Below are 27,318 nucleotides of genomic sequence, written 5' to 3'. Positions count from 1 at the left end.
GATTCGGTGAGCGGGAGGGGGTCCTCGGGTGATCAGCCCTCAGAACCTTGCTCGTGTTCTGCCTTCCAAGTGTTCAGCAACCCTCAACTGGATGCAGGAGGGGTAGCTGTTTTATAGAGAGAGCAAGAGCTTTCCCACGCTTAGCTGTGATAGGCTTAACAGATTCAGTCTGCCTAGTGACAGGCTGAGGGGGAAGGGGAGAGGGTGAGATGGTTCTTGACTGGCGCGAACTTTGTATGACCCTTACCTGCCTGGTGTCTTACTCCTGGTTTTTACTGATTTTAAGTCACATAGTGCAGGATTTTTGGTTTGAGGGGAAGGTAAACTTGGGCTAGGAAGGCTATGCGCACAAGGCCTGGCCAGAAAAGAGCCTGTTTTCACAATCTGTATCAGCATTTTTTTCAGAAGATCAATGCAGGACATTCATGCTAGAAGAGGAGCAAATGTAGATTCAGATCATCATCTGGTCACGATAAAACTTCTTCTTCGGTGATGTCCCCGTGGGTGCTCTACTTGAGGTGTCGGGCTCATCCCAGCGCCACAGGTCGGAAAGTCATCAGCCGTGCTCCAGACGGACCATGCATGCGTGGGGTGAATGCTGCTCATGCTGATTATTAGCTTGCGCTGAGTCCAGCTTCCCACCAGTTCCTCCTTACCATTCAACGGTTGCAGGCGGAGCAACTCTCTTCTCCTCAACTGTTTAAGAAAGATTTCTGTAAATAGTTAGTAGTTATTAAGTTAGTTTAGTTAGAGAGTGTTTGTTTAATAACCCTCCGTTTAAAAAAAAAGACAGAAAGAAAAGAAAGAAAGAAACGTTTTTCCCCTCACTTCATAATACCAGCTTCCTCCGTCTTCAAAAAGTTTTCTCAGTGCCATGAAGCTATGCCGGCATCTGATGGACACTCATTCTGTGTAAAGTGCCTGGGCGAGGGGCATGTACCCCACAAATGCCCCCATTGTCAGAAATTGTCTTGTCGAGCGAGATGGGACCGCGAGACGTGGCTGAAGCTGCTTCTCTACAGCAAGGCACTTCAGCCACAGGATATTCCCTCAGAGCAAAGTACCCCGGCGGCAGTGAAAGCCCCGAAGAGCAGGGGTCACAAATTGACTGGACTACAGCAGGGCGAGCGGCATGGGAAGAGCCGCAGTGTTTCTGAGCCTAGCCCCACCTCTAGCGGGGGGGGTGGATCGGCCAATGGAGGTGCCTCACAAATCAGAATCGGCACTGGCGCCAATCCCCAGGCACCCTCACACACCTGTGGCTGTGGGTGCTTCAGCCAGTTGGTCCCGATGTCGCGATCGGCACCAGCAGAACCGACCTTGCCACCGTCGGCCCCAGTCACAACCGCACCGGCTAATGTGGCACCTATACAGCCAATGCCGGCTCTGTCCTTCTCTGCACCGGATAGCGTGGCACTGACCATCTCGGCACTGGCGACTGCGGCACCAGCCACCTTGGTGCCAGCTACTATGGCACCAAGCATAGCACCGGCTGCTCTGGTACATCTCCAGTGCCCTTTCTTCCCGGCACTATCACTGGCGCCGAGCTCAGTATCAGCAGGCTCTTCGCTGGCACCGGCTTCAGCAACTGAAATTGACAAGCACCGAAGCGCTAGTGTTTCAGACTCTAGGGCTGCACTGTACCGGCTCCAAGCTCATTCACCGGCACTGCAGCACCAAGGCTTCCTCCAGAGGTCACATCAATCATTGCTTCCCCTTTCTCCGAGTCACATAGGCACAATTCTCATGTTACCAATATCTGGAGAAGACACTATCATCAATACTCACCATCACCACAGCGCTACCGCAGACATTCTCGATCACCTTCGTACAACAGACACAGATCTTGTTCACCTAGGTCACCTACGCGCTCATCTTCACCTCGATATCATCACAGTACAGACGATGATACTCACCTGCATATTCATCATCTCGTTATCATCATGATCATCACCGTCACCATAGTGACTATCCTGATGAGCAACATTACTCTTCTGGGCATTCTTCTTCCCGATCTCCATGACGCTATCGGTATCATTCCCACACCAGCTCCAGAGTCCCTATGCCATCAGCTACCTCCACTCGACCCTCGACACCGGCTGGAAATGTGCCTTGCCCTCAAGTACACTTAGAGCCAGCACAACTAGTGTCACCAGAATAGCAACAGCAGGAACAATCCCCAGTGGACCATTCTGTTGCTTCTTCCTCTCCAGATGATGAGGTGTTCCCTGGAGATTCTTCTCCAGTAGATGACACTCTTCAGTTTCAAGACCTCTTTAAAAGAGTGGCAGAATCACAAGACTTGCATGTAGCAGAGGTCCAACAGAAACAACATAAGCTGTTGAAGAATCTTCAAAAATCTCAAAAATCAAAGATGGCATTACCCTTTGATGAGGCAATCCTAGAAATTGCCGATGACATATGGCAAGCACCGGCGTCTGCTCAGCCCACTCATAAGAAGGCGGACAAGAAATATTTCATTCCACCGAAGGGGATGGAATTTCTCTTCATGCATCCCCAACCGAACTCGTTAGTTGTGGACGCAGCCCAGCAAAAATCTAAGACACCACAACATAGGAATGCTGCAACTGATAAGGAATCTAAATGCTTAGATCTTTTTGGACGTAAAGTTTATTCTTCAGCCACGCTTATACTGAGAATGGTGAACTATATAGCCCGTTTGTCTAACCATACCTTCGAGAATTATTCGAAGATGGTAGCAGTTTTAGAGAACTTACCTGACGAGAAATGGCAGCTCTTAAAATCAGTTATCCAGGAAAGCTATACGGCCTCAATGACGGCCTTACAAATTTCCCTGGATATTGCTGATGCAGCAACACGGGCCACGGCAACATCAGTGGTTATGAGATGCTCTTCGTGGCTACAAATGGCCTCCCTACCTAAAGATTTACAATCTAAGGTAGAAGACCTGCCTTTTGATAGGCAGAGTCTATTCGCAGAGAAAACAGACCAAGTTCTGCATTTGGGCAAGGACTCTAGAACTACCCTGACAACGTTAGGCATGTATACACCTCCATATCGTTGCAAACGATATACTCTCTTCTTCAGACAGAGACCCTTTTCGTATGGGGCACCAAGGTTCAGACAACAAGACCACCCACAACAACAACAACAACAACAACAACGCCCAAGACCACGTCAACAAAAGTGAAGACCACAAACCGGATGAAACCCTAATTCCCAGAACAACAGACAGCAAGTTTGATGGTACGATTGAGGGACTGAGGACCATTCCTTTAACGTAAGACCCAGAAACACAGAAGTTATCCCATCGACTGAGACCGTACCAGCACAGATGGTTTACCATCACCACAGACCGTTGGGTCCGGGAGATAGTAACATCAGAATACTCCATCCCTTTTCTTTCCCGTCCCCCTACTACCTCTCCAATCCCGTCCCTTTTCAGGGACCCATCTCACGTGAATCTCCTAATGCAAGAGGTTCTCCATCTCATAGAGATTGATGCAGTGGAGGCAATACCAGATCAATTTTGGGGCAAGGGATTCTACTCCCGCTATTTTCTCACCGAGAAGAAATCGGGAGGATGGAGACCGATCCTTGACCTGTGCAATCTCAATCGGTACCTCAGGAAGCAGAAATTCAGGATGGTGACTCCAACTTCTATATTCCTAGCCCTGAACAAAGGCAATTGGTTCATGTCCCTCAATCTACAAGATGCATATTTCCACATGACGATACACTCAGCACACAGATGTTTTCTGAGGTTTGTTGTAGGCACACAGAACTTTCAGTACAAAGTCCTCCCGTTTGGCCTCTCCTCCACACCCAGAGTGTTTTCAAAGACACTTGCAGTGGTGGCAGCGTACCTTCATCGTCAAGGCATCATGATCTTCCCATACCTAGATGATTGCCTGATCAAGGCTCATTCGTTCGAAAGTGCACCGTCAGCCACTCAGGTCACACGAGACTTATTCATGGACATGGGCCTTGTATTGAATGTTCCGAAGTCTTCGCTCATACCACAAAAATCCCTCAAGTTCACTGGGGTACGATTAGACTCGAAGATGGCCAAGGCCTATCTTCCTACAGAAAGGTTTCACAAAATTCAAAATCTCACACAGACTCTGTCCATTAGTCCAAGTGTATCAATACTTACTTGCCTCCAACTCTTGGGACACATGGCGGCAACGACATATGTAGTGCAACACACCAGACTACGGCTCAGGTGTCTGCAGCATTGGCTGCTGTCCATATATCGTCCGGGCAATTGCAACATACACAGGCTAGTAACACTGCCATTGACAGTGAAACGATCCCTCGCATGGTGGAATTCTCAAGGCCAATGGAATGCTCAGGAAGCCCTGAAGCACATCAATCTTCTGGAACTCAGGGCGGTGTTCAATGCATGCAAGACATTCCTTCCCAAGATCTGTGGTCAGATTGTTCAGGTCTTTTCCGACAACACCACCATAATGTACTATATCAACCGACAAGGAGGGGCCCGATCAAGGTCCCTGTGTGCAGAAGCCACAAAGCTATGGAATTGGTGTATCAATCACAAGATCACTCTCATAGCAACATACTTACCTGGCAAAGACAATTCCATTGCAGACGCCTTGAGCAGACGCCTGTTTCCTGAACACAAGTGGGAACTCAATCACAAAGTCGTCCTTTCCCTATTCCAATGCTGGGGACACACCAGTATAGACTTGTTTGCCACACATCACAACACCAAATGTCCCAGATACTGTTCCAGAGCCAGTCTGGGCCCCAAATCTCTGGGGGATACGTTCCTGATCAGCTGGACTCACCACCATCTTCTCTACGCTTTCCCTCCTATTCCACTTCTCCCGAGAGTGCTGGAGAAGAAAATCAATGACAGGGCCACGGTGATACTAATAGCCCCCTTCTGGCCCAGACAGACATGGTTCCCTCTTCTTCTGCAAATGTCTTGCCGACCACCATATACGTTACCCAAACAACCGGATCTGCTCATACAGCCAAGGATGTTCATGCCACAACCGCAAATTGACCGAATGCACCTCATGCCATGGCTCCTAGTTGGTTCCATAGCACAGAGGCACTTTGTTCATAGAATCATAGAACCATAGAGCTGGAAGAGACCTCAGAAGGTCATCAAGTCCATCCCCCTGCTCTAGGCAAGACCAATCCCAACTAAATCAACCCAGCCAGAGCTTTGTCAAGCCGAGATTTAAACACCTCCAGGGATGGAGACTCCACTACCTCCCTAGGCAACCCATTCCAGTGCTTCACCACAAGGTCATTAATATTGTGGGAGACCTAAGTGAAATAGTTTTTTCTAATATCCAACCTGGACTTCTCCCACCACAACTTGAGACCATTGCTCCTTGTTCTGCCATCCGTCACTACTGAGAACAGCCTCTCTCCATCCTCTCTGGAACTCCCCTGCAGGAAGTTGAAGGCTGTTATCAAATCCCCCCTCACTCTTTGCTTCTGTAGACTAAACAGACCCAACTCCCTCAGCCTCTCCTCATAAGTCATATGCTCCAGCCCTCTAATCATTTTGGTTGCCCTCCGCTGGACCCTCTTCAATGTGTCCACATCCTTTTTGTAGTGGGGGGCCCAGAACTGGACACAATACTCCAGATGTGGCCTCACCAAAGCCGAATAAAGGGCAATAATGACATCTCTGGCTCTGCTAACAATGCTCCTCTTAATGCAACCTAATATGCCATTAGCCTTCTTGGCTACAAGGGCACACTGTTGACTCATATCCAGCATCTCACCCACTGTAACCCCCAGGTCCTTTTCTGCAGAACTACTGCTTAACTGGTTGGTCCCCAGCTTTTAACTATACTTGGGATTCTTCCGTCCCAAGTGCAGAACTCTGCACTTGTCCTTGTTGAACTTCATCAGATTTCCTGTGGCCCAATCCCCCAATTTGTCTAAGTCACTCTGGACCCTATCTCTGTCCTCAAGTGTATCTACCTCTCCCCCAGCTTAGTGTCATCCGCAAACTTGCTGAGGGTGGAATCCATCCCCTCATCCAGGTCATTAATAAAGATATTGAAGAAAACTGGTCCTAGAACTGAACCTTGGGGCACTCTGCTAGAAACCGACCGCCATCCTGACATCGAGCCGTTGATCACTACCTGCTGGGCCCGGCCTTCTAGCCATCTTTCTATCCATCTTACCGTCCATTTATCCAATCCACATTCCCTTACCTTGCGGGCAAGAATATTGTGGGAGACCGTATCAAAAGCCTTGCTAAAGTCAAGGTATATCATATCCACTGACTTTCCCACGTCCACAGAGCCAGTTACCTCATCATAGAAGCTAATCAGATTGGTCAGGCACAACTTACCCTTTCTGAATCCAAGCTGACTATTCCTAATCACTTTCCTCTCATCCAAGTGCCTCAAAATGGATTCCTTAAGGATCCCTTCCATGATTTTTCCAGGAACCGAGGTAAGACTGACCGGCCTATAGTTCCCTGGATCATCCTTTTCCCCTTTTTTGAAGATGGGCACTACATTTGCCTTTTTCCAATCATCCGGGATTTCTCCCGAGCTCCACGACTTTTCAAAGATAATAGCCAAAGGCTCCTCAGTGACATTTGCCAACTCCCTCAGTAGCTTTGGATGCATTAAATCTGGACCCATGGATTTCTGTACATTTAGCTTTTCTAAATAGTTCCTAACCTGTTCTTTACCCACCATGGGTTGTCCATCTTCACCCCATATTGTGTCAGTTAGCGCACAAGTCCAGGAGCTAACCTTGTCCATGAATACAGAGGCAAAGAAAGCATTGAGTACTTCAGCTTTCCCGACATCATCTGTCACTAGGTTACCTCCTTCATCCATTAGGGGCCGCACACCCTCTCTGATCATTTTCTTCTTGTTAACATGCCTGTAGAAACCTTTCTTGTTATCCTTCACATCCTTAGCCAGTCGCAATTCCAATTGCGCTTTCACCTTCCTGATAACCCTCCGGCATTCTCGAGCTAGACATTTAAACCCCTCCCTGGTCATTTGTCCAAGTTTCCACTTTTTGTAAGCTTCCTGTTTGTGCTTAAGTTCACCAAGGATTTCCTGGTAAGCCAATCCAGTCTCCTACCATGTTTGCCTCTCTTGCTATGTGTCGGGATGGTTTCTTTCTGTGCCTTCAATAAGGCCTCTTTAAAATACTGCCACAAGAGGTGAAACATATATTACTTCATAGCAGGCATGACTCCACACGAAAGGCTGACCTTCATAAGTGGCATCAGTTCCATTCCTGGTGTGTAGCCAACGGGTTCGATGTGATGTCCACCCCACTCCACTGCATTCTGGACTATGCCCTCCATCTACACGGCTCTAAACTGGGTCTTTCATCTATGAAAGTCCATCTTTCAGCAATTTCCGCATTCAGACAATCAATTGAAGACTTTTCAATTATGTCTCACTTAATTGACTAAACATTTCCTTAAGGGATTAATGAACTTACACCCTCCGCACAGGAAACCGCCTACGCTGTGGGATCTTGAGTTTGTTTTGGACACTCTCACACATCCACCCTTTGAGTCTCTAGCCACATGTGACATTCAAGTATCAGAGGGGTAGCCGTGTTAGTCTGAATCTGCAAAAGTGGCGAGGAGTCCTGTGGCACCTTATAGACTAACTGAAGTGTAGGAGCATAAGCTTTCGTGGGCAAAGACCCACTTCGTCAGATGCATGTAGTGGAAATTTCCAGAGGCAGGAATAAATATGCAGGCCAGGATCAGGCTGGAGATGATGAGGTGGATCCAATCAAGGAGGATGAGGCCCACTTCTAGCAGCTGATCTGGAGGTGTGAATTCCAAGAGAGCAGAAGCTGCTTTTGTAGTTAGCGAGCCACTCACAGTCTTTGTTTAATCCAGAGTTGATTGTGTCAAACTTAAAGATGAACTGTAGCTCAGCAGTTTCTCTTTGAAGTCTGGTCCTAAAGTTTTTTTGCTGCAGGATGGCTACGTTTAGATCTGCAATTGTGTGTCCAGGAAGATTGAAGTGTTCCCCTACAGGTTTTTGTATGTTGCCATTCCTAATATCAGATTTGTGTCCATTGATTCTTTTACGTAGGCACTGTTCTGTTTGGCCAATGTATATAGCAGTGGGGCATTGTTGGCACATGATGGCATATATTACGTTGGTGGATGTGCAGGAGAATGTACCAGTGACAGTATGGCTGATCTGGTTAGGTCCTGTGATGGTGTTGCTGGTGTATATATGTGTGCAGAGTTGGCACCGAGGTTTGTTGCAAGGATTGGTTCCTGAGTTCGAGTTATTATGGTGCGGTGTGTAGTTGCTGGTGAGAATATGCTTCAGGTTGGCGGGTTGTCTGTGGGCAAGGACCGGCCTACCTCCCAAGGCCTGTGAAAGCGAGGGATCATTGTCCAGGATGGGTTGAAGATCACTAATGATGCGTTGGAGAGGTTTTAGCTGGGGACTGTAGGCGATGGCCAGTGGTGTTCTGTTGGTTTCTTTCTTGGGCTTGTCCCGTAGCAGGAGGCTTCTGGGTACACGTCTGGCTCTGTCAATCTGTCTCCTCACTTCCTCGTGTGGGTATCGCAGTTTACAGAATGCTTGTTGAAGATCTTGTAGGTGTAGGTCTCTGTCTGAGGGGTGGGAGCATATGCGGTTGTACCTCAGTGCTTGGCTGTAAACAATGGATCGTGTGGTGTGTCCGGGATGGAAACTGGAGGCATGCAGGTAAGTATAGCAGTCGGTAGGTTTTCGGTATAGGGTGGTATTGATATGACCGTCACTTATTTGTATCGTGGTGTCCAGGAAATGGACCTCCCGTGTAGATTGGTCCATGCTGAGGTTGATGATGGGGTGGAAGCTGTTGAAATCATGGTGAAATTCTTCCAGAGTCTCCTTCCTATGGGTCCAGATGATGAAGATGTCATCGATGTCCATGTGGAGTTCTTCTTCTTGTGCTGTTGGTGGGAAGGTATCTGTGTGTCAGTGCACTGTTCAGTGTCGTGTTGGAAGTATTCCTTGAGACGGAGACGGCGAAAGTAGGCTTCCAGATCACCGCAGAACTGAATCATGTTAGTGGGGATGGCGGGGCAAAAAGAGAGTCCCCGAGATAGAACACATTTTTATGGCTGACCTGGAACAACGCTTCCTCAGCTCTCGTCCACTTACACCCCTTCTCCACCTACGCTACATCGATGACCTCTTCATCATCTGGACCCATGGGAAGGAGACTCTGGAAGAATTTCACCATGATTTCAACAGCTTCCACCCCATCATCAACCTCAGCATGGACCAATCTACACGGGAGGTCCATTTCCTGGACACCACGATACAAATAAGTGACGGTCATATCAATACCACCCTATACCGAAAACCTACCGACCGCTATACTTACCTGCATGCCTCCAGTTTCCATCCCGGACACACCACACGATCCATTGTTTACAGCCAAGCACTGAGGTACAACCGCATATGCTCCCACCCCTCAGACAGAGACCTACACCTACAAGATCTTCAACAAGCATTCTGTAAACTGCGATACCCACACGAGGAAGTGAGGAGACAGATCGACAGAGCCAGACGTGTACCCAGAAGCCTCCTGCTATGGAACAAGCCCAAGAAAGAAACCAACAGAACACCACTGGCCATCACCTACAGTCCCCAGCTAAAACCTCTCCAACGCATCATTAGTGATCTACAACCCATCCTGGACAATGATCCCTCGCTCTCACAGGCCTTGGGAGGTAGGCCGGTCCTTGCCCACAGACAACCCGCCAACCTGAAGCATATTCTCACCAGCAACTACACACCGCACCATAATAACTCGAACTCAGGAACCAATCCTTGCAACAAACCTCGGTGCCAACTCTGCACACATATCTACACCAGCAACACCATCACAGGACCTAACCAGATCAGCCATACTGTCACTGGTACATTCTCCTGCACATCTACCAACGTAATATATGCCATCATGTGCCAACAATGCCCCACTGCTATATACATTGGCCAAACAGGACAGTGCCTACGTAAAAGAATCAATGGACACAAATCTGATATTAGGAATGGCAACATACAAAAACCTGTAGGGGAACACTTCAATCTTCCTGGACACACAATTGCAGATCTAAACGTAGCCATCCTGCAGCAAAAAAACTTTAGGACCAGACTTCAAAGAGAAACTGCTGAGCTACAGTTCATCTTTAAGTTTGACACAATCAACTCTGGATTAAACAAAGACTGTGAGTGGCTCGCTAACTACAAAAGCAGCTTCTGCTCTCTTGGAATTCACACCTCCAGATCAGCTGCTAGAAGTGGGCCTCATCCTCCTTGATTGGATCCACCTCATCATCTCCAGCCTGATCCTGGCCTGCATATTTATTCCTGCCTCTGGAAATTTCCACTACATGCATCTGACGAAGTGGGTCTTTGCCCACGAAAGCTTATGCTCCTACACTTCAGTTAGTCTATAAGGTGCCACAGGACTCCTCATCGATGTGACATTCAGACTCTCACCATGAAGGTGGTATTCCTTCTAGCCATAACGTTGGCCAGATGAGTTGGAGAATTGGCAGCTCTTTCAGCCGATCCTCCATACACTCTGTTCACCAACCAAGGGGTAATACTACGCTCGCACCCAAAATTTATACTGAAGGTGAATTCAGAAATTCATATCAACAAACCTACAATACGCTCGATTTTTTACCCCAAACCACATGCAATGACTCACGAAGCCCATCTACATACCTTAGATATCTGCAGGGTGCTCACCTTTTGTCTGGATCAGACTTGCCCCTTTCAACAATCCCAGCGGCTCTTCCTGTGCTCTGACGGAAAATCCAAGGGCCAACCGTTGTCTTCGCAGCAGATATCTAAAATAATCATGAAATGTATTACAACTTGCTATACTTTATGGAACAAGTCCATATCAACACCTATTACGGCTCATTCCACTAGAGCAACGTCCACTTCTCTAGCTTTTCTCAAAGGAATCTCAATCCAAGATATTCACCGTACGGCGACATGGTCTTCGGACATGACTTTTGCTAAGCACTATGCCATCAACACAATTGCTCGAGAATCAGCACTGGCCTCTGCGGTGTTGTCCACAGCAGACAGATCTTAACTCCGATCCCCCCTCTGCAGATGAGGCTACTGCTCTGTACTCACCTCAAGTGGAGCACCCATGGGGACATCACTGAAGAAGAGGTAGTTACTCTCCTTGTGCAGTAATGATGTTTCTTTGAGTGGTTTCTTCTTTGTGGGTGCTCCACGACCACCCTCCTCCCCTCTTCGGAGTTTCTCCTTATGTTTTTCAGGAGTGATCCAGTTTGGAGGAACTGGCGGGAAGCTGGACTCAGCACAAGCTAACGATCAGCGCAAGCAGCACGTGCCCCGTGCATGCACGGTCCACCTGGACCACGGCTGATGACTCTCTGACCTGCGGCGCCGGGACAAGCCCAACACCTCAAATGGAGCACCCACGGGGACATACACCTTGAAGAAACATTATTACTGCACAAGGTGAGTAACTTCCTCTTAAGCTCAAAGAGGTACACCACAAATGTGACCAAGCTGGGATTGAGATTCAACACGGAGCAGCTGAAGAATTTAGAGACAAGAAACCATTTCCAAGTGAAGCTGTCCAACAGACATGCACTTCTGACAAACCTTATCCCAGAAGATGCTACCATGGAACAAATCTGGGAACACACTAACACAGCCTGGAAAGATACCTGCGAATAAACATTGGGAAAGAGGACAAGGCGTCACAAAGAATGGATCACAGCAGAAACTCTGAGAAAAGTGAAGGAACGAAAGGACAGAAAAGCAGCAATCAACAACAGCAAAACAAGAGCAGCTAAGATGGAAGCTCAGAGACTATTCAGAAGCCAACACAGAAGTTAAGAAGGCTGTAAAATGTGACAAGAAGAACTTTGTGGAAAACCTTGCACAACAAGCTGCATGATGGAGAAACTTGGAAGAGCGGTATGACATCACACGGAAGCTAGCTGGGTCACAGTGTACACTGGATCAGCCAGTACAGGATAAGGAGGGGCATGTGCTAATGAGCCCAAGGGAGCAGCTCAGTAGATGGAAGGAAAACTTTGAGGAGCTACTGAACTGCCCTGCCCACATGGAACCTCCGGAGTTACCACCTGCAAATATACCTCTGCAGGTTAACAGCAGATCTACAAAAGAAGAAATCAGAAAATCTATTGCCCATCTGCAAAGCGGAAAAGCACCCGGTCCAGACAACATTCCCGCAGAAACAATCAAGGCAGGAAGTGAGACATCAGTCAACATGATGTGTAATCTAATTGGGACACTGTGGAGATCCCACAAGACTGGAAACATGGTGACTTTATTAAACTTCCAAAGAAAAGCAACCTGAAGGAATCCAAGAATCATAGAATCATAGAACACTAGAACTGGAAGGACCTCGAGAGGTCATTGAGTCCAGTCCCCTGCCCTCATGGCAGGACCCAGTACTGTCTAGACCTGAACTGGAGGGGCATCATGTTACTGTCTATTCCAGGAAAAATGTTCAATAGGATTCTCTTGGCAAGAATGAAGACAGGAATTGATAGACAGTTTAGGGAAGAACAGGCGGGCTTCTGGTGCAAGAGATCTTATCCTTGTCTGGGTGTCTGGGCTGGGGGTGTGACTGGCAGGAAGGTCCCAGTTCTCCAGCCCTGGCCGGGTCACTTCCCGCTGGCAGGACAAGTCGGTGCTTGGCCAAGTGATCAGGCCCCAGGACCTCTTTGCACAGTTCCTGGGCAGACTCATGGCAGCAGGCCGTCCTTGGGTGAACACAAGCAATTGTCTTAGCTTGGAGGTCTGTCTCCTATTTTCTAAGCATCAGGAGTAGTTAGCAACATGGATTACATAAAACAATTGCCCATCTCCCGCCATTTCCAGGAAGTAGCTGCAAACTTCAGAGGGGAATTCCCAGGTAACTGAGGCTAGGTCTACACTACACTTCGTTGACATGCATCTGATGAAGTGGGTCTTTGCCCACGAAAGCTTACGCTCCTACCCTTCAGTTAGTCTATAAGGTGCCACAGGAGTCCTCATCGCTTTTGTAGGTCTACACTGCCTCTTTATTTCAGAAAAAGCTACGCAAAATCTGCTCGGCATTTTGCATAGTTTTCTCCGATGTTTTTTTCAGAAGAGGCTTTTCTGAAATTTGACTTATCTACCCTGGGCCAAATTTCAGAAAATCCCTCTTTCGGAAGCCCCCTTCTTCCTCGTGGAATGAGGAAGACAGCACTTCCTAAAGAGCACATTTACACTTCTGCCAAAAAAAAGTGGAAGAGCAAATGCATTCTTTGGACGTGGCGTAGTCATGGTATCTTCTGGTATCCTGGAAATGCCCCACAGAGTAGACACAACCTGAGATGTTGGCAGGAGCTTTAGGTGCAGAGAGAGCCATGTAACCAAACTCTCCTGGCCAGAGAGATGTGAGCACGTCTGATTGGTGCTGCCCCAGGTCTCTCAGGCTGCAGGTCACCTGTCAGAGCTCTCGTCCACTGGCCAGGCCTGTGTTGGCTGTTTGTAGGGAAGGGCCCTAACTCCCATTCACACACGGCTCTTGTTTGCCGTTACAGGCTGAATAGGGCCATGTTACTGTAAAGTGCTTAACCTTTTCTGGCCCGTGTCACCCCCTCTGGGCTCTGCCCGTCTGTCCAGCAGGGGTGGGGTCTGGCTGGGGCTGCTCCAGTCAGTATGGAAGATGGGTTTGGTTTGCCCCCCGGCCCCAGCAGATGCCCCGTGACCCTCCCTCAGTGACCCGCTGCTTCAGGGTGGGAGACAGACGGGAACTTCCCACCCATCTCTCTCCCTGCGGGGACACGTGGGGTGTCTGGGCTGGGGGCGTGACTGGCAGGAAGGTCCCAGCTCTCCTGCCCTGGCCGGGTCACTTCCCGCTTGCAGGACAAGTCGGTGCTTGGCCAAGTGTAACGTGACCCCTCAGCCTGACCCTGCGTTCTCTGGGGCCCAAAGTGGGGCCCAGTCCGGTCTGTGGGAACCCACCTGCAGCCCGGCCTGTGGAGCAGGGGTGGCCATTGTATCGCCATGGAAACTGACCGGCCCCTCCTGTGGAGGGGCAGCTGCCAGGTTAGAATCAGCCCCAGCCCCTGTCTGCCGGGCTGGGCACTCTCTGCCCCATGCAGACTGCACAGCAGGGGGCTGATGCCACGTTCTTTGCATTTCCCATTTCCACAGCTGACCAGGCGAGGTTCGAGCAGCTGGAACAGCAGCGCAAGGCAGAGGAGGAGAGGAGGCAGCAGCTGGAGCAGCAGATGAGGGACCTAGAATGCAGCCACCAGGAGAACATTCGCCAGGTGGAAGCCAAGATGAAGGAGGAGGCTGAAAAGGTGAGACAGGAGACGGAGGCAGCTCTGCAGTGCAAGCTGAGGGAGCAGGAGAAGCTGCTGCAGGAGGGCTTCACAGAGAAAGCCAAGCTGATAAAAGAGGAGATGGAGAAGCTGCAGAAGGAGGCAAAGGAGCGGGAGGAGCAGATGCAGAAGAAGGCAAAGGAGCGGGAGGAGAAGCAGCAGCAGGAATTGGTGAGTCCCTGTGGGGCTGGCGGGGTGATGTAGGGAGCGTTTCCCCCAGGGAGCACCAGGAACACCCAGTGGCCAGTGTGGTAAAGCAGGGAGTCGATACGCTGCATTAACCCCCCACCAGGGAGATCTGCCTTCTCAGCGCAGGGCTGCACTTCAAATGCTGCAGCTGCTCTGTTGCTTTCTCCTTTATTTAATTCCCCCCTCAGCTCAGTGCTGCCTGCGCCAGGGCTGGGTCTCTGAGGGGTGGGGCTGGGCCTCGGTTTCCCATTCTGCCGGCCGAATGGGCCAGGCAGGTCGGATGAGGGCCTTTCCCACGTGCACTGGGAGGTGGGTTGGGGGCGGGCGAATTGTGTGTTTATCCAGCCCCTGCCCGTGTTGGCTCCTGAGGCCTGTGGGGAGAAGCCTTTGGGAGGCAAGTGGTGAATGGGGGGAGGAATGCCCCTCCCTTCCCGTCTCTCTAATCAGTGTCACCCGGCGCCCCTCACTGCCGTGTCTGGGTCCCCCACAGAGAGTCAGCAGGGCAGAGCCGGTTGCTTGGGCTCTGTTGGTACCAGACACGGGCTGGTCACTGAGCCCCAGCGGGCAGAGACAGGAGCTGCCTTCCTGCCAGGCTGGGGGGCCCTGCCAGCCGGGCTGCTCGTGTGGGTCCGTATGTGAGAGGCCGGGGGGGCTGACCTGTGACAGGCTGAGAGCGGGGGTGAGGCCTGGCTCAGACCCAGCCAGCTCCGCCAGGGGCCCCTTGGGCTGTCTGCAGAAACGGGGAGTTTTGTCCAGTTCTCTGGACCCTGAGAACTCAGAGTTCAGCTCCAGACTGGTCAGCGAGGTCCCCTCCTGGCTCCCCTCGGATACACTGGAGCTGGTGAAGGGTCTAGTGCGGGGGGGGGGGAGGGGGAACCGCACACCCAGCACATAGCCAGGAACCAGCCGAAATACACACGCGTCACGCCATTGGTCAGTGCATCCTACCACCCCCTCTGATTGGTCGGCTAATGTCTGTGACCAGTCCCTGGGCAGGCCATGAACCAGCCACGCGCTGCAGCTGCAGCTCTCACCCCTCACTCCCCTGCTGACCCCTCTTGCTATCCACTCCCCCCCTTTCCTCTCCTTGGCTTATCACTAGGGGCCTGCGCCCACTGCTCACTGTGCTCGCCAGCCCCCTCTCTGGGGGCAGGTGTGTTGAGGGGAAGAGGTGCAGCCTACCGAGTGCTGCCCCCCACAGGGCTGCAGGAGGGGGGGACAGCAGCAGCAGTCCGGGCCCCTCCCCTCGCTCAACAAACGTGCAGCTCTGAATCCCCCAGTCCTGGAAGGAGCCCCCTGCAGAAAGCACAGCCCTGGCTGCTCAGGAGGAGCTACTGGCCAGGGGGCACCACCATGGCCCGAAGGGAGGAGCCACCGCTGCTACGCTGTGATATTGCCAGAGTTGTGCTCTCTGTTACGTTGTACCTGATTCCTACTGTCCTGTGCTGCTCTGCTGTAACCCTGTGTGTGCCTCAGTTTCCCTGGGCACTGCACTGGCACCTGGCTGGGGATGAGAATGTCACTTGATCTCTCTCTCTTTCTGCCTCTTCCCACCTTCTAACTGGGGAGGCTTTTAAAGGCCTCCAGCAGGCCTGAAGTGGAGTCAGCTGCCCCCAAACTGCCTGGGCCAGCGCCCTGTCAGACCAGCAAGTCCTTGAACTCCTCTGAGGATTTCCACAGCCGAGCTCTGGTCCCTTGGCATCACACTCCAGCGCTGAGACGCCAGCAGCAATGGCAGGCAACACCCAGCCCCCCAGCCACCCTCCCCCATCCCCAACTCCCTGCCCCCCAGCCACCCTCCCCCTTCCCCAACACCCAGCCCCCCAACACCCAGCCCCCCAATACTGACCCCATTCCCAACATCCAGACCCCAACCACCCACCCCTTCCCCAACACCCAGCCCCCCAGCCACCCCGCATCCCCAATGCCCAACCCCCAACCACCTACCCCTTCCCCAACACCCAGCCCCCCAATATTGGCCCCATTCCCAACATCCAGCCCCCAACCACCCCCCTCATCCACAACAGCCAGCCTCCTAACCATCCACCCCAGCCCCCCAACACCCATCCCCTGTGATGTAGTGTTGGTACCTTGCTGGTTGCTAGGCTTGGGCTGTGCATGACCCCACTGGCTGCTGTCTGTAGCACATCCCAGCAGAGTTGCTGATGGGTAGGGTAGGTAACCTGTTCTACTGGTTACCTCCCAGGGAGAGGAACAAAGGAAGGAAGGTGGAGGGCAGCCCCTGGCTGGGGGGCAAGGCTGGAAGTTGGGAAGGTCTGTCTAGTATCATGGAGGAAGCAGCCTAAGCAAGGTAATGGCATTTAGGGGTCCAGTCTCCCCCATCTCAAGGGGGGCTGAGGCATCCTAGGCCTGTCCTGGAACCAGCTTACATCTGTGCTGTGCTGTATCCTGGAGAGGCAATAAACTCCCTCTATTCTACTGGCTGGGGGAGTCTGTTCATGCCATTACGGGGGTGCAGGAGTCAGGGGAACCCTGATGCACCATCACACCCCCCAACCATCCACCCCATCACCAACACCCAGCCCCCAACCATCCACTCCATCCCCAACATCCAGGCCCCCTTCCACCTTCCTGACAGTGTTCTCAGGAGACACCATTTTGCTGGAAGGGATCCCAGAGAGTATGTTGCCTGCCCCTTCCTCAGCCCCCTCTTTCTCCTTCCCCAGCAGCAGCCCAAGCACCACGTTTGACATCCATGTTGAGATCTGTGACCATCTCTCACCCACCCATGGAAACCCCTGTCATCCCTGGGGGTCATTTCCCCTTTCACCCCCACCTGGGGCCAGTCGCCGCGTACAGTTGGGTGTTGGGGATCATCCGCCCCAGATACCCTGTCAAATTATATTTGTGTGCACCTCATCCCCCTCCATAACTTTGGGTATGTCTACACTACAATGTTAGTTCGAACTAACATTCATAGCCGCTACACTAGCGCTCCGCTAGTTCAAATTTAAATCGAACTAGCGGAGCACTTAGTTCGAACTAGGAAAACCTCATTTTACGAGGATTAAGAGGGTGTGTAGCCCCTTAATTCGAACTAGTGGGGGGCTAGCCCTCCCCAGGTTTCCCTGGTGGCCACTCTGGCCAACACCAGGGAAACTCTATTGCCCCCCTCCTGGCCCCGGACCTCTTAAAGGGGCACGGGCTGGCTACGGTGCCCGTGCCAGGTGCAAGCCTGCCAGCACCCAGCCAGCAGACCCTGCACCTGGCACAGCACAGAGCCACCCACCCGATGTCCCCCAGCCCACCACCTCTTCCCGGGACCAGGCTGGCAGCTCTCAGGAGCTTGCCCGGGACCGCAAGAGGCGGGCACCTTCCTGGGCTAGTGCGGACATCGTGGACCTTGTCCACGATCTCCGCACTACTCACAGGAAAGTGGCCGTCTAGGGCAGGAGAGCTGCCAGCCTGGCCACCCAGGAGCAGGTGTGCATGAAAATCAAGGGGGTCCACTGAGACCCCCGACCCTGAGCCCTGAGCTTACAATGGCCGTCCTGGGTCAGACCAAAGGTCCATCTAGCCCAGTAGCCTGTCTGCCGACAGCGGCCAACACTAGGGACCCTGGAGGGGATGGACCGAAGACAGTGACCAAGCCATTTGTCTCGTGCCATCCCTCTCCAGCCTTACACAAACTTTGGGCAGGGACACCACTCCTACCCCCTGGCTAAGACTATTCCATGGACCCAACCTCCATGACTTGATCTCACTTCCCTTTAAACTCTGTTCTAGTTGTAGCCTTCACAGCCTCCTGCACCAAGGAGTTCCACAGGTTGACTATTTGCTTTGTGAAGAACAACTTTCTCTTACTAGTTTGAAGCTTGCTACCCATTCCTTTCCTTTGGTGTCCTCTAGTCCTTCTTTATGGGAACTAATGAAGAACTTTTCTGTATGCACCCTCTCCACCCAACCCCTGCTTTTAGAGACCTCTATCCTGTCCCCCCTCCGTCTCCTCTTTTCTAAGCTAAACAGTCCCAGTCTCTGTAGCCTCTCTTCATCTGGGACCTGTTCCCAACCCCTGATCATGTTAGTTGCCCTCCCCTCTCCCAGCCTTTCTCTTCCCCTCTCCCACCTCCTTTTCCCAGTCTCCCCCAGTTTTGTTCAATAAAGACAGAGTCAATGTTGGAAGAAACGTTATCTTTATTTTGTACATCAGGAAGGGGGGCTAGGGAAGGGTAAGTGGAAGGAGGTGAGGGAGGAATGGGGTATGAGCCCCCGATGGGGAGGACTGGGCTGGCTCTGCGGGCTTCTGGGGGTGGAAGCTCTCCTGCAGCCCCCCAATTGCCCCCTCTCCCCAGATGGCAGCCTGCGGCAAGTGCAGCCGGGCTGATGGCCGAGTGCTGTGATGTGCGCAATGTGGGCACTCAGGGCACTCCAAGCCAGGACTGCTTTGCAAGTGGGGCACCCCTGAGAACTGTCTGTCCGGAGTGGGGGTCGGGTCCCTTTAAGCGCAGCTCTCGGATAGCCTGAGACAGCATCTCCACGCTCTAAGTCCTCCTCTGATGCCCTGCCGGCACTGCTTCCGGCCATCCTTAAGCCCTGTTCAGGGTCCACTCAATGTGGACATGCTAGTTCGAATTAGCAAAACGCTAATTCAAACTAGTTTTTAGTTCTAGACGCGTTAGTTCGAATTAGCTTAGTTCGAATTAACTAATTCGAACTAAGTTAGTTCGAACTAACTCTGTAGTGTAGACATACCCTTTGCCTCCCTCCTGCCTCCTCCCCCCGCACTGCAAGTTCTCCACAGGAGCGGCCAGGACCCAGCAGGGGTAGCCCTCACAGCCCCACTTGGGCCTGGCCAGTGTTGTTCAGGGACCTTGTAGGGGGTTCATATTTGAAAACCCAGGTTGGGGGGCTGAAGCCAGCCCACTTCTAAAAGTCCCTCCCCCAGCCTGGAGGGAGAGAGAACTGGACCTGTGGTTCAATTAATTTCAGGGGGGCAAATGATAAAAAACAAGGTCAAGGGTGGGCGGGTTAAAGATTTAGAACAAGGGAACCGGACAGGGACACCGAGCAGAGAACCCCGGACAGCGCCCACTGCTCCTTGAATCTGTCCAGGGAGCCAGTAGACACCACCCAGAGGAACTCTGCCCGGATACATGAAACAAGGGAGGAATGGAAGTGGGCCCCACCATCACAGAGCCCCCCCTTGTCCAGCATCCGCCTCCTGGTGCTGTAGATGGTGGCTTTTGCCAGCACCAGGAGGAGGCTGACGAGGTATCCCCACTTTGTGGGGCCACAGATGGGGTGAATGTAAATAAAAAGGGAAGGGGAAAAGTGCAGCCAGAACCTCTTGGTGGCAGTCTCCCGCTTGGTTGTTGCAGACTCACAGCCTGCACCTACTGGACCCTGCCTCATCAAGGGGATCCAGCTGGGTTCACCTCTCTAGACTCCTTGCTCGCCGCCCCGCCTGGAACCGGGTGCCCCCATCTCCTGTAGCCTCCATGCTGTGCCACCGCGAGGCGACCAGATGCTGTTTCCTTTGTTTGCAGCGGCCTCTTGTCACTGCCTCATGGGGATTCTGCTCCCCCACAGCTGCCTGGCCCTTCCCAGCAGTGCTGCTGCCAAGCCAGTCACCCCCGTTCTGTGGGGGGCGTTTGCTTCACCCGCCCTGTGTGCAGCACCTCCCCTTGGCCTTTGGCGGGCAGAGCGCCAGCACAGGCGGGTCTGGACGAGCTGGAGAAGGGGACTGGAGACAGTCGGTTACATCCCGCAAAGCGTTTGCAGCCCCCCCCCCTTGGTGTGCTCTGCGATTTGATCAGTGACCTCTCTGCACCCCCCTCCGGCATTGACAGGAATGTGAACAGCCCTGGGCCCAGACCAGGTCCCCGTGGATCCCCCCGGAGCTCCCCTTCCACGCTGGCTGTTCCACGCTGAGTCCCTCCGTGGCTGTGACTGGTTGGCCAGTTACCTCCCCACCTCATGGCCATTCTCCCGAGCCCACGTGTCTCCCGCTCACTGGCCGGTTGTTCAATGAATCCCAGGACCATGGACCTCACTGCCCCTCCCCTCCCCCCACACTGCCTCTTCTCATGGACTTCCAGAAATTGCACTGAGCCTGGCGCAGGGTGCACCTGCCTCCCTTGCACCATGGGCCTATTGCTCCCCTCCCCTGCCAGACCGACTCATCCCCACATTCCAGTGGGGATAGGAGGGACTCACCAAATGCAACACTCCCCCTTTCCTTAGCCGTATCTCCCCCTCCCCCGACTATAGTGGCGGTGCCTGCTCCTGTGGGTCCAGCCCTTTCCCTCAGCGTGTGAGCAGAGGCTCAGTGAGTGACGATGGTGCTTTGTGGCCATGGTGTCCATATGTGCCCAGCCATGACAGCCCTTCCAGGCTGCTGGGTGTCCAGATGCACCCGGCCCTGCTGCAGCTGCAGCTGCAGCTCCCTTTGCCCACAGCTCCTGCTGCCACCATGCGTTTGGTCGGGGGGGGGGGGGAGAGAGCGGCTGCCTCCGTCAGCCCCTCCCCACCTTCCCTGCGAACCCCATTGCTAAGAGCCAGGGACACATTCAGGCTGGGGCAAGGAGGAAGGTTCCTACCTCTTGGAGGGGCTGCAGAGGAGCTGCGGACACAGGACTTGACTCATTCCAGCAGAGAGCCAGAGTGTGGGGGTGACAGGTTTGCTTGTGAGGGTGGGGGCAGGGCTCAGCAGCCCTGGGTTCACAGCTGGCAGATGCCCTGTGCTCCCAAGGCTCAGGCTTCAAGGCTTCATGCAGCCAGCAGCAGGGGTCAGGAAGGAATTAACCCCCCGGCGCCCAGGCACTTCTATGATTCCCCTTCCCTCCGCACAGCACGGTGGGCACAGCTACACAGGGAGCACTGAACAGAGAGGGCCAGGCATTGGGGGCACCAGGCAACCGTCTGTCAATGGCCTGGCTGCCTGGATCTTGCCCACCTGCTCAGGGTTCCTGTAGGTGGGCCAGGCAGGACGTTTCCGTCTGGACAGATTTACAGGGACCTTTAGGGGAGGGGAGAGTCACCTTCCTGTGCCGGGTGGGGGTGAGTCACTTGCCAGGGTTACCCGGGTGGTGTTACTGTGGGGGCTGAGCTGTGTGCAGTGCTGGGTGCTGGATCTTTGCTCAGCAGTGCTCAGTTGCTTTTCTTTGCATAATTCCAGATCCAAAGGAGAGAGGAACAGGAGCGCCAATGGAAGAGAGAAGAAAGGGAGAGGCAGCGCCAGTGGGAGAGCGAAGAAAGGGAGAGGCGGTGCAGGTGGGAGGCGGTAAGGAAACATCACGATGCGCTCGAGGTGCAGAGGCTGAAAGTAGGAGAAGCTGCCCCGGTACCTGTCCCATTGGCTGGCATCGGTACCAAACCACTGGCTTACCTGAGGGTGACATCACCTGCAGCCCAGCCCCCAGCGTTACCATGTGACCGAATCTCCGGGGGAGAGTCCCACGGCCAGTCCCACGAGAGCATCTGATGTTCATGCCGAGTCGTCCCCTGCTCCGACCAGCACGCACGGAGCCGCCCAGAGCACAGGCACCCGGAGAGCCACCGTCCCCAGCGGGCAGCGGGAGGGGCGATATGGAGAGACAGTCGCTGCAGGGAGGGATTCTGGGACGGCTGAGCTGACAGTGAAGCCCCACAGTGTGGAACCCAGCGTGAAAAGGAAACGAGGGTTAATGGTCCTGGGGCAAAAGCCTTCATACAACCTACAGTTGAATTTCTAAACACACCTGGGCAACCTGCCTCCCCAATATATTAGAGCTCTCTAGGGGTCAGAGTGCATGTGGCAAAGTGGGTACCAGCACATGTCATGTAATTAGACTTTCTGAAAACCATCGCCAAGGTCCCTCCCCAAGGCTCGTAAGAAAAGAAGCCAGCTGTGGGGTAAGAGGGAAGCTCCACTCATGGACTGGTGCCTGGTTAAGACAGGAAGCAAAGGGGAGGAGTAAATGGTCAGTTTTCAGAATGGAAACAGGTAACCAGAGATGTTCTGAAGAGCTCTGCACTGGGACCATCCTCTTCAGCAGAGTCAGAAATGCTCTGGAGAAAGGGGGAAACAGGGAGGGGATAAAATCTGCCGATGATTCAAAGCTACTGGAGATAGTTACGTCTAAGGCAGGTTGCTAAGAGCTACAAAGCGATCCCATAAAAGCAGGCGACTGAGGAACCACGTGGCAGCTGAAATCCCTCTGAGCAGTGCAGAGCAATGCCGGCTGCAGCACAGAACAGCGTCTGCACACACAGACTGGGGAGGTCCCGTGTGGCTGTCACTGCCCCAGAGAGGGACCGGGGGGTCCCTGTGGAGAGTTCTCTGCAAACATCCACTCGATGGGCAGCGGCAGCCGAACAGCGACCAGGCTGCTGGAACCCTCCAGAGCTGGGGAGACAAAGCACAGGGAGGGTCTTGCTGCCGCAATCAATCCGTGGCAGGCCCACAGCTGGGATCCCGCCTGCAGATTGGGTTCCCCATCTCCAGAGAAGGGCACTGGTTGGACCCCCCTGAACCTGGGGTCTCTGGTCCAGCAAGATCCATGCTCCAGCAGGACCACAGAGCCCAGCACAGGGAGGTCTGGCCATGGGGCAGGAGCACGGCAGGGAACTGGTGACTCCACCAGCAGCCGGTGGGGGCACGGGCGGGGTGGGTGCAGGGGGGTGGTGAAGCAGGGAGATCTGGCCCAAGAAGCTGGGCAGTAGCAGGGAGGGGGCAGCAGCCACACAGCTCCGACCCGGCAGCAGTGGGGACAGAATAATCTGGAGAGCTCCAGCCACGGCACCGCCAGCATCCAGGGATCAGCAGGGTGGGCTGGAGCCCTAGCCATGGGGTGGGAGGCAGCGGTTTAGCATGGGTAAGGTGGGAAGAGACACCCCCCCTCCCCCGATCCAGCAAATCCCCTTGTTTGGGACCGGTCAGGCCCTGAGGCTGCCAGAGCAGAGGGGTCCAGCCTGTCCTGGGGTTGGGAACGGCTCAGACAAGGACCCAGATGACTGGGGGAGGGAGAAGCTTCCACGGGGGAGGGGTGAATCTGACTGGGGTGTTTGGGTTCCTAACGAGGCGCCTAAGGGGGTGTGAGCAGGGGCTGTAACACCCTGGCGGGGGAGGGGAAAGTGTCTAGGGACGAGTCGTTTGCTCCTCCCCATGGACACGAGAACTAGGAGCCACCACACGGAACGGACGGGCCGAGGGTTTAGAACAACCCAGAGGGACCCGCAGTCAGTCTGTGGGAAGACAGGACCCTGGGCTGGATGGACCTTTACTCTGTCCCAGCCTTACTGTTACAATGATGTAGCAAGTGCCGGAGACCCAGACACAGCGCGGGCGCCCTGAGCCCTGGGGCAGAGCTGGGCAGTGATGTGGGAACGGGCTGGGTGTGGCATTAGCCAGCCCAGGAATCTTGGGTGCTCCGAGCCCCACTCAGTGCAAGGCTCAGGCCGGTGGCTTTCCTGCAGCCAGTGATCACATGGGGTGACACGGCCTCTGGGCCACGTCCAACCCTCGGCTGTGCAGCGCGGCCTGGGTCTGACGCATCGAGCACCCCTCCCCCCTTCACCGCTGGGGGACTTGTGGCTGCTGGGAGACGGGACACGAGGCTTCTCCTGGCCCAGACGGGCTGAGACGTCCCACGAGGGTGGCTTGTGTGACGAGGTCGGCGTTTCTCTGGGGGACTGGGGGAGGGGTCCGTGGGTGTCTGGGCTGCGCCCACCCTGCCACGCAGCCTTCGCGCTGGGCTCCTGCCCCCCCAGGCACCCCAGAGAGTCGCCCCCTCGCCAGGGAGTTGCAGGGGGCGGGTCTAAGCGGAGCCTCCACGGGGCCTGGCCAGGGGCGCCCATGGAAAGGTCTGTCAGCACCACAGGCCCCACAGCGCCTCAGTCAGCCCCTCTGGGAGACCAGCCCCTCCTGAGCTGTGCCTGGCTGGGCTCCCGCTGCCCCCGAGCCAGGTCTGGCCGCGCCGGCCGTGTGGGAGCCGAGGGGACTGACCATGTCTGCTTCCTTCTCCAGGTCCAGAATCGACCTCAAGTCCACTTTGTGAAGCAAGACTGCATCTTGCTCTGAGCGGGGCCGGATCCACGCCGAGGGGCCTGAGGAAACGTTCCGACCCGTCCTGGGAGCGACGCTCACCCAAGCGCCACAACCCGCTGCCGGGCTCTGGGGGTCGCTCTGCGCTGATCGCCCGGGTGCCCCCCGCCCGCCCTGCCCCACAGAGGCCCTGGGGTGGGGGCTTTCCCTGCTGGGGGGGGGGGTTCTGGGGAGATTAAAGCTTCCTGAGCACCGAGCCGTCGCCTCTGCAGTTTGTTCCCTGCTGCCTCTCGCGCCGACCCCGCCTGCGGCTCTGAGCTGCCAGGGAAGTGCAGGGCCCCACAAGAAATGAGTACCCAGGGGGTTTCCATGGGGGGTGTCTTCGGCTGAGCACCCCAGCGGATGGGGCCTGGGTGGGGGCACCCAAACATCATTTCCAGAAGGGGCCCGTGGCTAGTACAGGTTCTGGAGGAATTGGTCCAGAGGCACCAGTGTGCCAAGGTGAGGCGCTCAAGCAGCCATCCTTCATAGGGCCCTTCAGACAGCCAGCACAGGCGCCCACCCCTCCGGCCGGCCATACCTCAGGGGCTGGGCGGGGCGGAGACTGGGTCACATGGGGGTTGGAAGGTCCCTGGCATGGAAGGAGCCTGAGAGGCAGGATTGGGAACAGGGGCAGGAGGGGCAGGGCCAGGCACAGGGAGGGATGGGTTGGGGACACCAATGCCCGGGTTAGAGGAAGGAGGTTCTGGGGGGGCACTACCATGCTGTGGGGAGCTGCACAGCACTGACCTCGCGGGGGCGACCAGCCAAGGAAGGCGACACATCCAGAGGAGGAGACGCCCTCTGCCCCCGTACAGGGACTCTGACCCACCCAGTGTCACCCTCACCTAGGCTGGGTCTCGCAGGGGGGAGCTGAGCCCCCAGGCCTCCTGTCCCTCTCTCAGGCTGGGGGAGAGGGGCTAGAGATTGGCCCAGACAAACCCAGCTCCATCCATCCAGATGGGCTGAGCTTTGCACGGAGCATCCCTGCCCCTGGAGACTCTCCCAGCCCCCTGGAGACACCAGCAGCCCCAGCCAGTGCCTTGCCCATGTCCAGGGATCTGTGAGCAGGAGCTGTGACAGGCTGGGCCGGGTCTGGGCACCAGTGAGGACGTCTGCTCAGGGCGAACTGCTCAAACTCAGGGCTCCTTATAGCCCCTGACCAGAAACCTTCCCAAACAGGCCACAAACCAGCCCCACCGAGCAAACCCCCCCGACACCTCACCTCTCCCCTGGGCCACAATCCGCCCCGGGCCTGCACACAGGTGAGGGGCTATAGAACCCAATCCCACCTACCCCAAACGGGTCTTTCTAGTCTGAAAGAACCAGCCACAGATCCCCATCAATTTACACTTTGGAGCTTACCCACAAGATCACGCTGGGCCAATCCTTTAGCATCTAAAATCTAAGGCTGTGTGTAGATTGCACCCCTTTTCTGTAAAAGGGATGCAAATTAGACACAGCGTAATTGCAAATGAAGCGGGGATTTAAATCTTCCCCGCTTCATTTGCATATACATGGCTGCTGCTTTTTTCTGATTCCTGATTTTAAGAGGAATAAGGGATCTTTCAGAAAAGGCTTTATTTTCTGAAAGATTCCCATCTAGACTGGCGCTTTTTGCCGGCAAAGCCCCGAGCTGGAAAAAAGCAGCAGCCATGTTTACGCAAATGAAGCGGGGAAGATTTAAATCCCCGCTACATTTGCAATTGCGCTGTGTCTAATTTGCATCCCTTTTACAGAAAAGGGGTGCAATCTACACACAGCCTAAAGGTTTATTAATAAAAGAAAGAAAAGGTGGAGAGTGAGGTTGTTAAGGAGAATACGTTACATGCGTCGAATCTCCCAGTTCTCAATGCAGGATCTCGGCAGAGCGGTTACAAACTGCCAGCGTAGAAGTCTCTGGTGCACATCCTATGTCAGGATGGGCCAACCATTCTCCCCGGCTCGCTGTCCCTCCAGGCTGCATCTAGAGTCAGCAGCAGGATTGAAGGCAAGAGGAGTCTGCCTCATGGCATTTATATCCATCCCTGGTATCTTCCAAGCTGGAGCAGGTCACATGGCCCAGGGACCTGTCCCTTGTCCCAAGTCATGAGTCATGATGCTGGCTGGTTTGCAGGTCCCAGACACATTCCTCAGGTGGGTATTGGCCTCTTTGAGCCTTGTCCCTGGAGCCTTGCTAATTAGCACAGTCACTGACCGAGCGTTCCTGGCCCATTGCTCTGACTCAGACAGAGTCTTCCAGCATCAACACAGAGGCTATGTCTACACTCGCGGCTTCTTGCGCGAGTAATATGCAAATGAGGCTAAGAGTGGAATATGTTTCCCCGCCTGGGGAGGGGCCGGGAGGCCTCGGAGCCACCTGCCCTGCCCCTGGCCTGGCGCAATGTGGCTGCCATGTGAGGACGTGACTGCGCCTTGGTCCCGGGCTGCTGCTGCTCTCGGTGGTGCTGCTGCTGTGGCGGCAGACAAAGGCCTCGACGCCTGAGACCCCCCTGTAGCTGCCAGGGCCTGTGCTGCAGGGTCAGCGCTTGCCTGGGGGGCTGCGAATTAGCCTCTCCCCCAGCCAAGCTTCTGGGTCAGGGCCCCACAGCCAGACGGGCACAGGGCAAGGGGGCACCGACCTGCCAGGCACTGGTGCATCCTTCACAACCCTCCAGTCTAGGGCAGACCCCCTCGTACTTTCCAGGACACAAGAATCAAATCATCATATTAAAAAGTGGTTTTTATTACTACAACAGAACAC

At 54.1% G+C, this 27,318-nt stretch overlaps 1 protein-coding gene across 1 annotated transcript in view; it reads left to right on the top strand.

Annotated features, from left to right (window-relative positions):
• LOC149521869 (guanylate-binding protein 1-like) overlaps window positions 1-24,792 on the top strand; it is a 125,701-nt gene extending 100,909 nt beyond the window's left edge. The window contains exons 13-15 of the mRNA XM_089772591.1: window positions 14,190-14,533; window positions 21,690-21,794; window positions 24,519-24,792. Coding sequence (XP_089628717.1) covers window positions 14,190-14,533; window positions 21,690-21,794; window positions 24,519-24,572 — 503 coding nt within the window. The 3' untranslated portion in view covers window positions 24,573-24,792. The remainder of the gene's footprint in view (window positions 1-14,189; window positions 14,534-21,689; window positions 21,795-24,518) is intronic.
• Window positions 24,793-27,318: the final 2,526 nt, after the last annotated feature.

The sequence above is a fragment of the Pelodiscus sinensis genome, chromosome 22 (genome assembly GCF_052426305.1).
Source record: "Pelodiscus sinensis isolate ZL-2025 chromosome 22, ASM5242630v1, whole genome shotgun sequence".
Lineage (NCBI taxonomy): Eukaryota > Metazoa > Chordata > Testudines > Trionychidae > Pelodiscus > Pelodiscus sinensis.
Note: the sequence above shows the minus strand (reverse complement) of the source record. Positions and strands in the feature narration are given on the sequence as shown.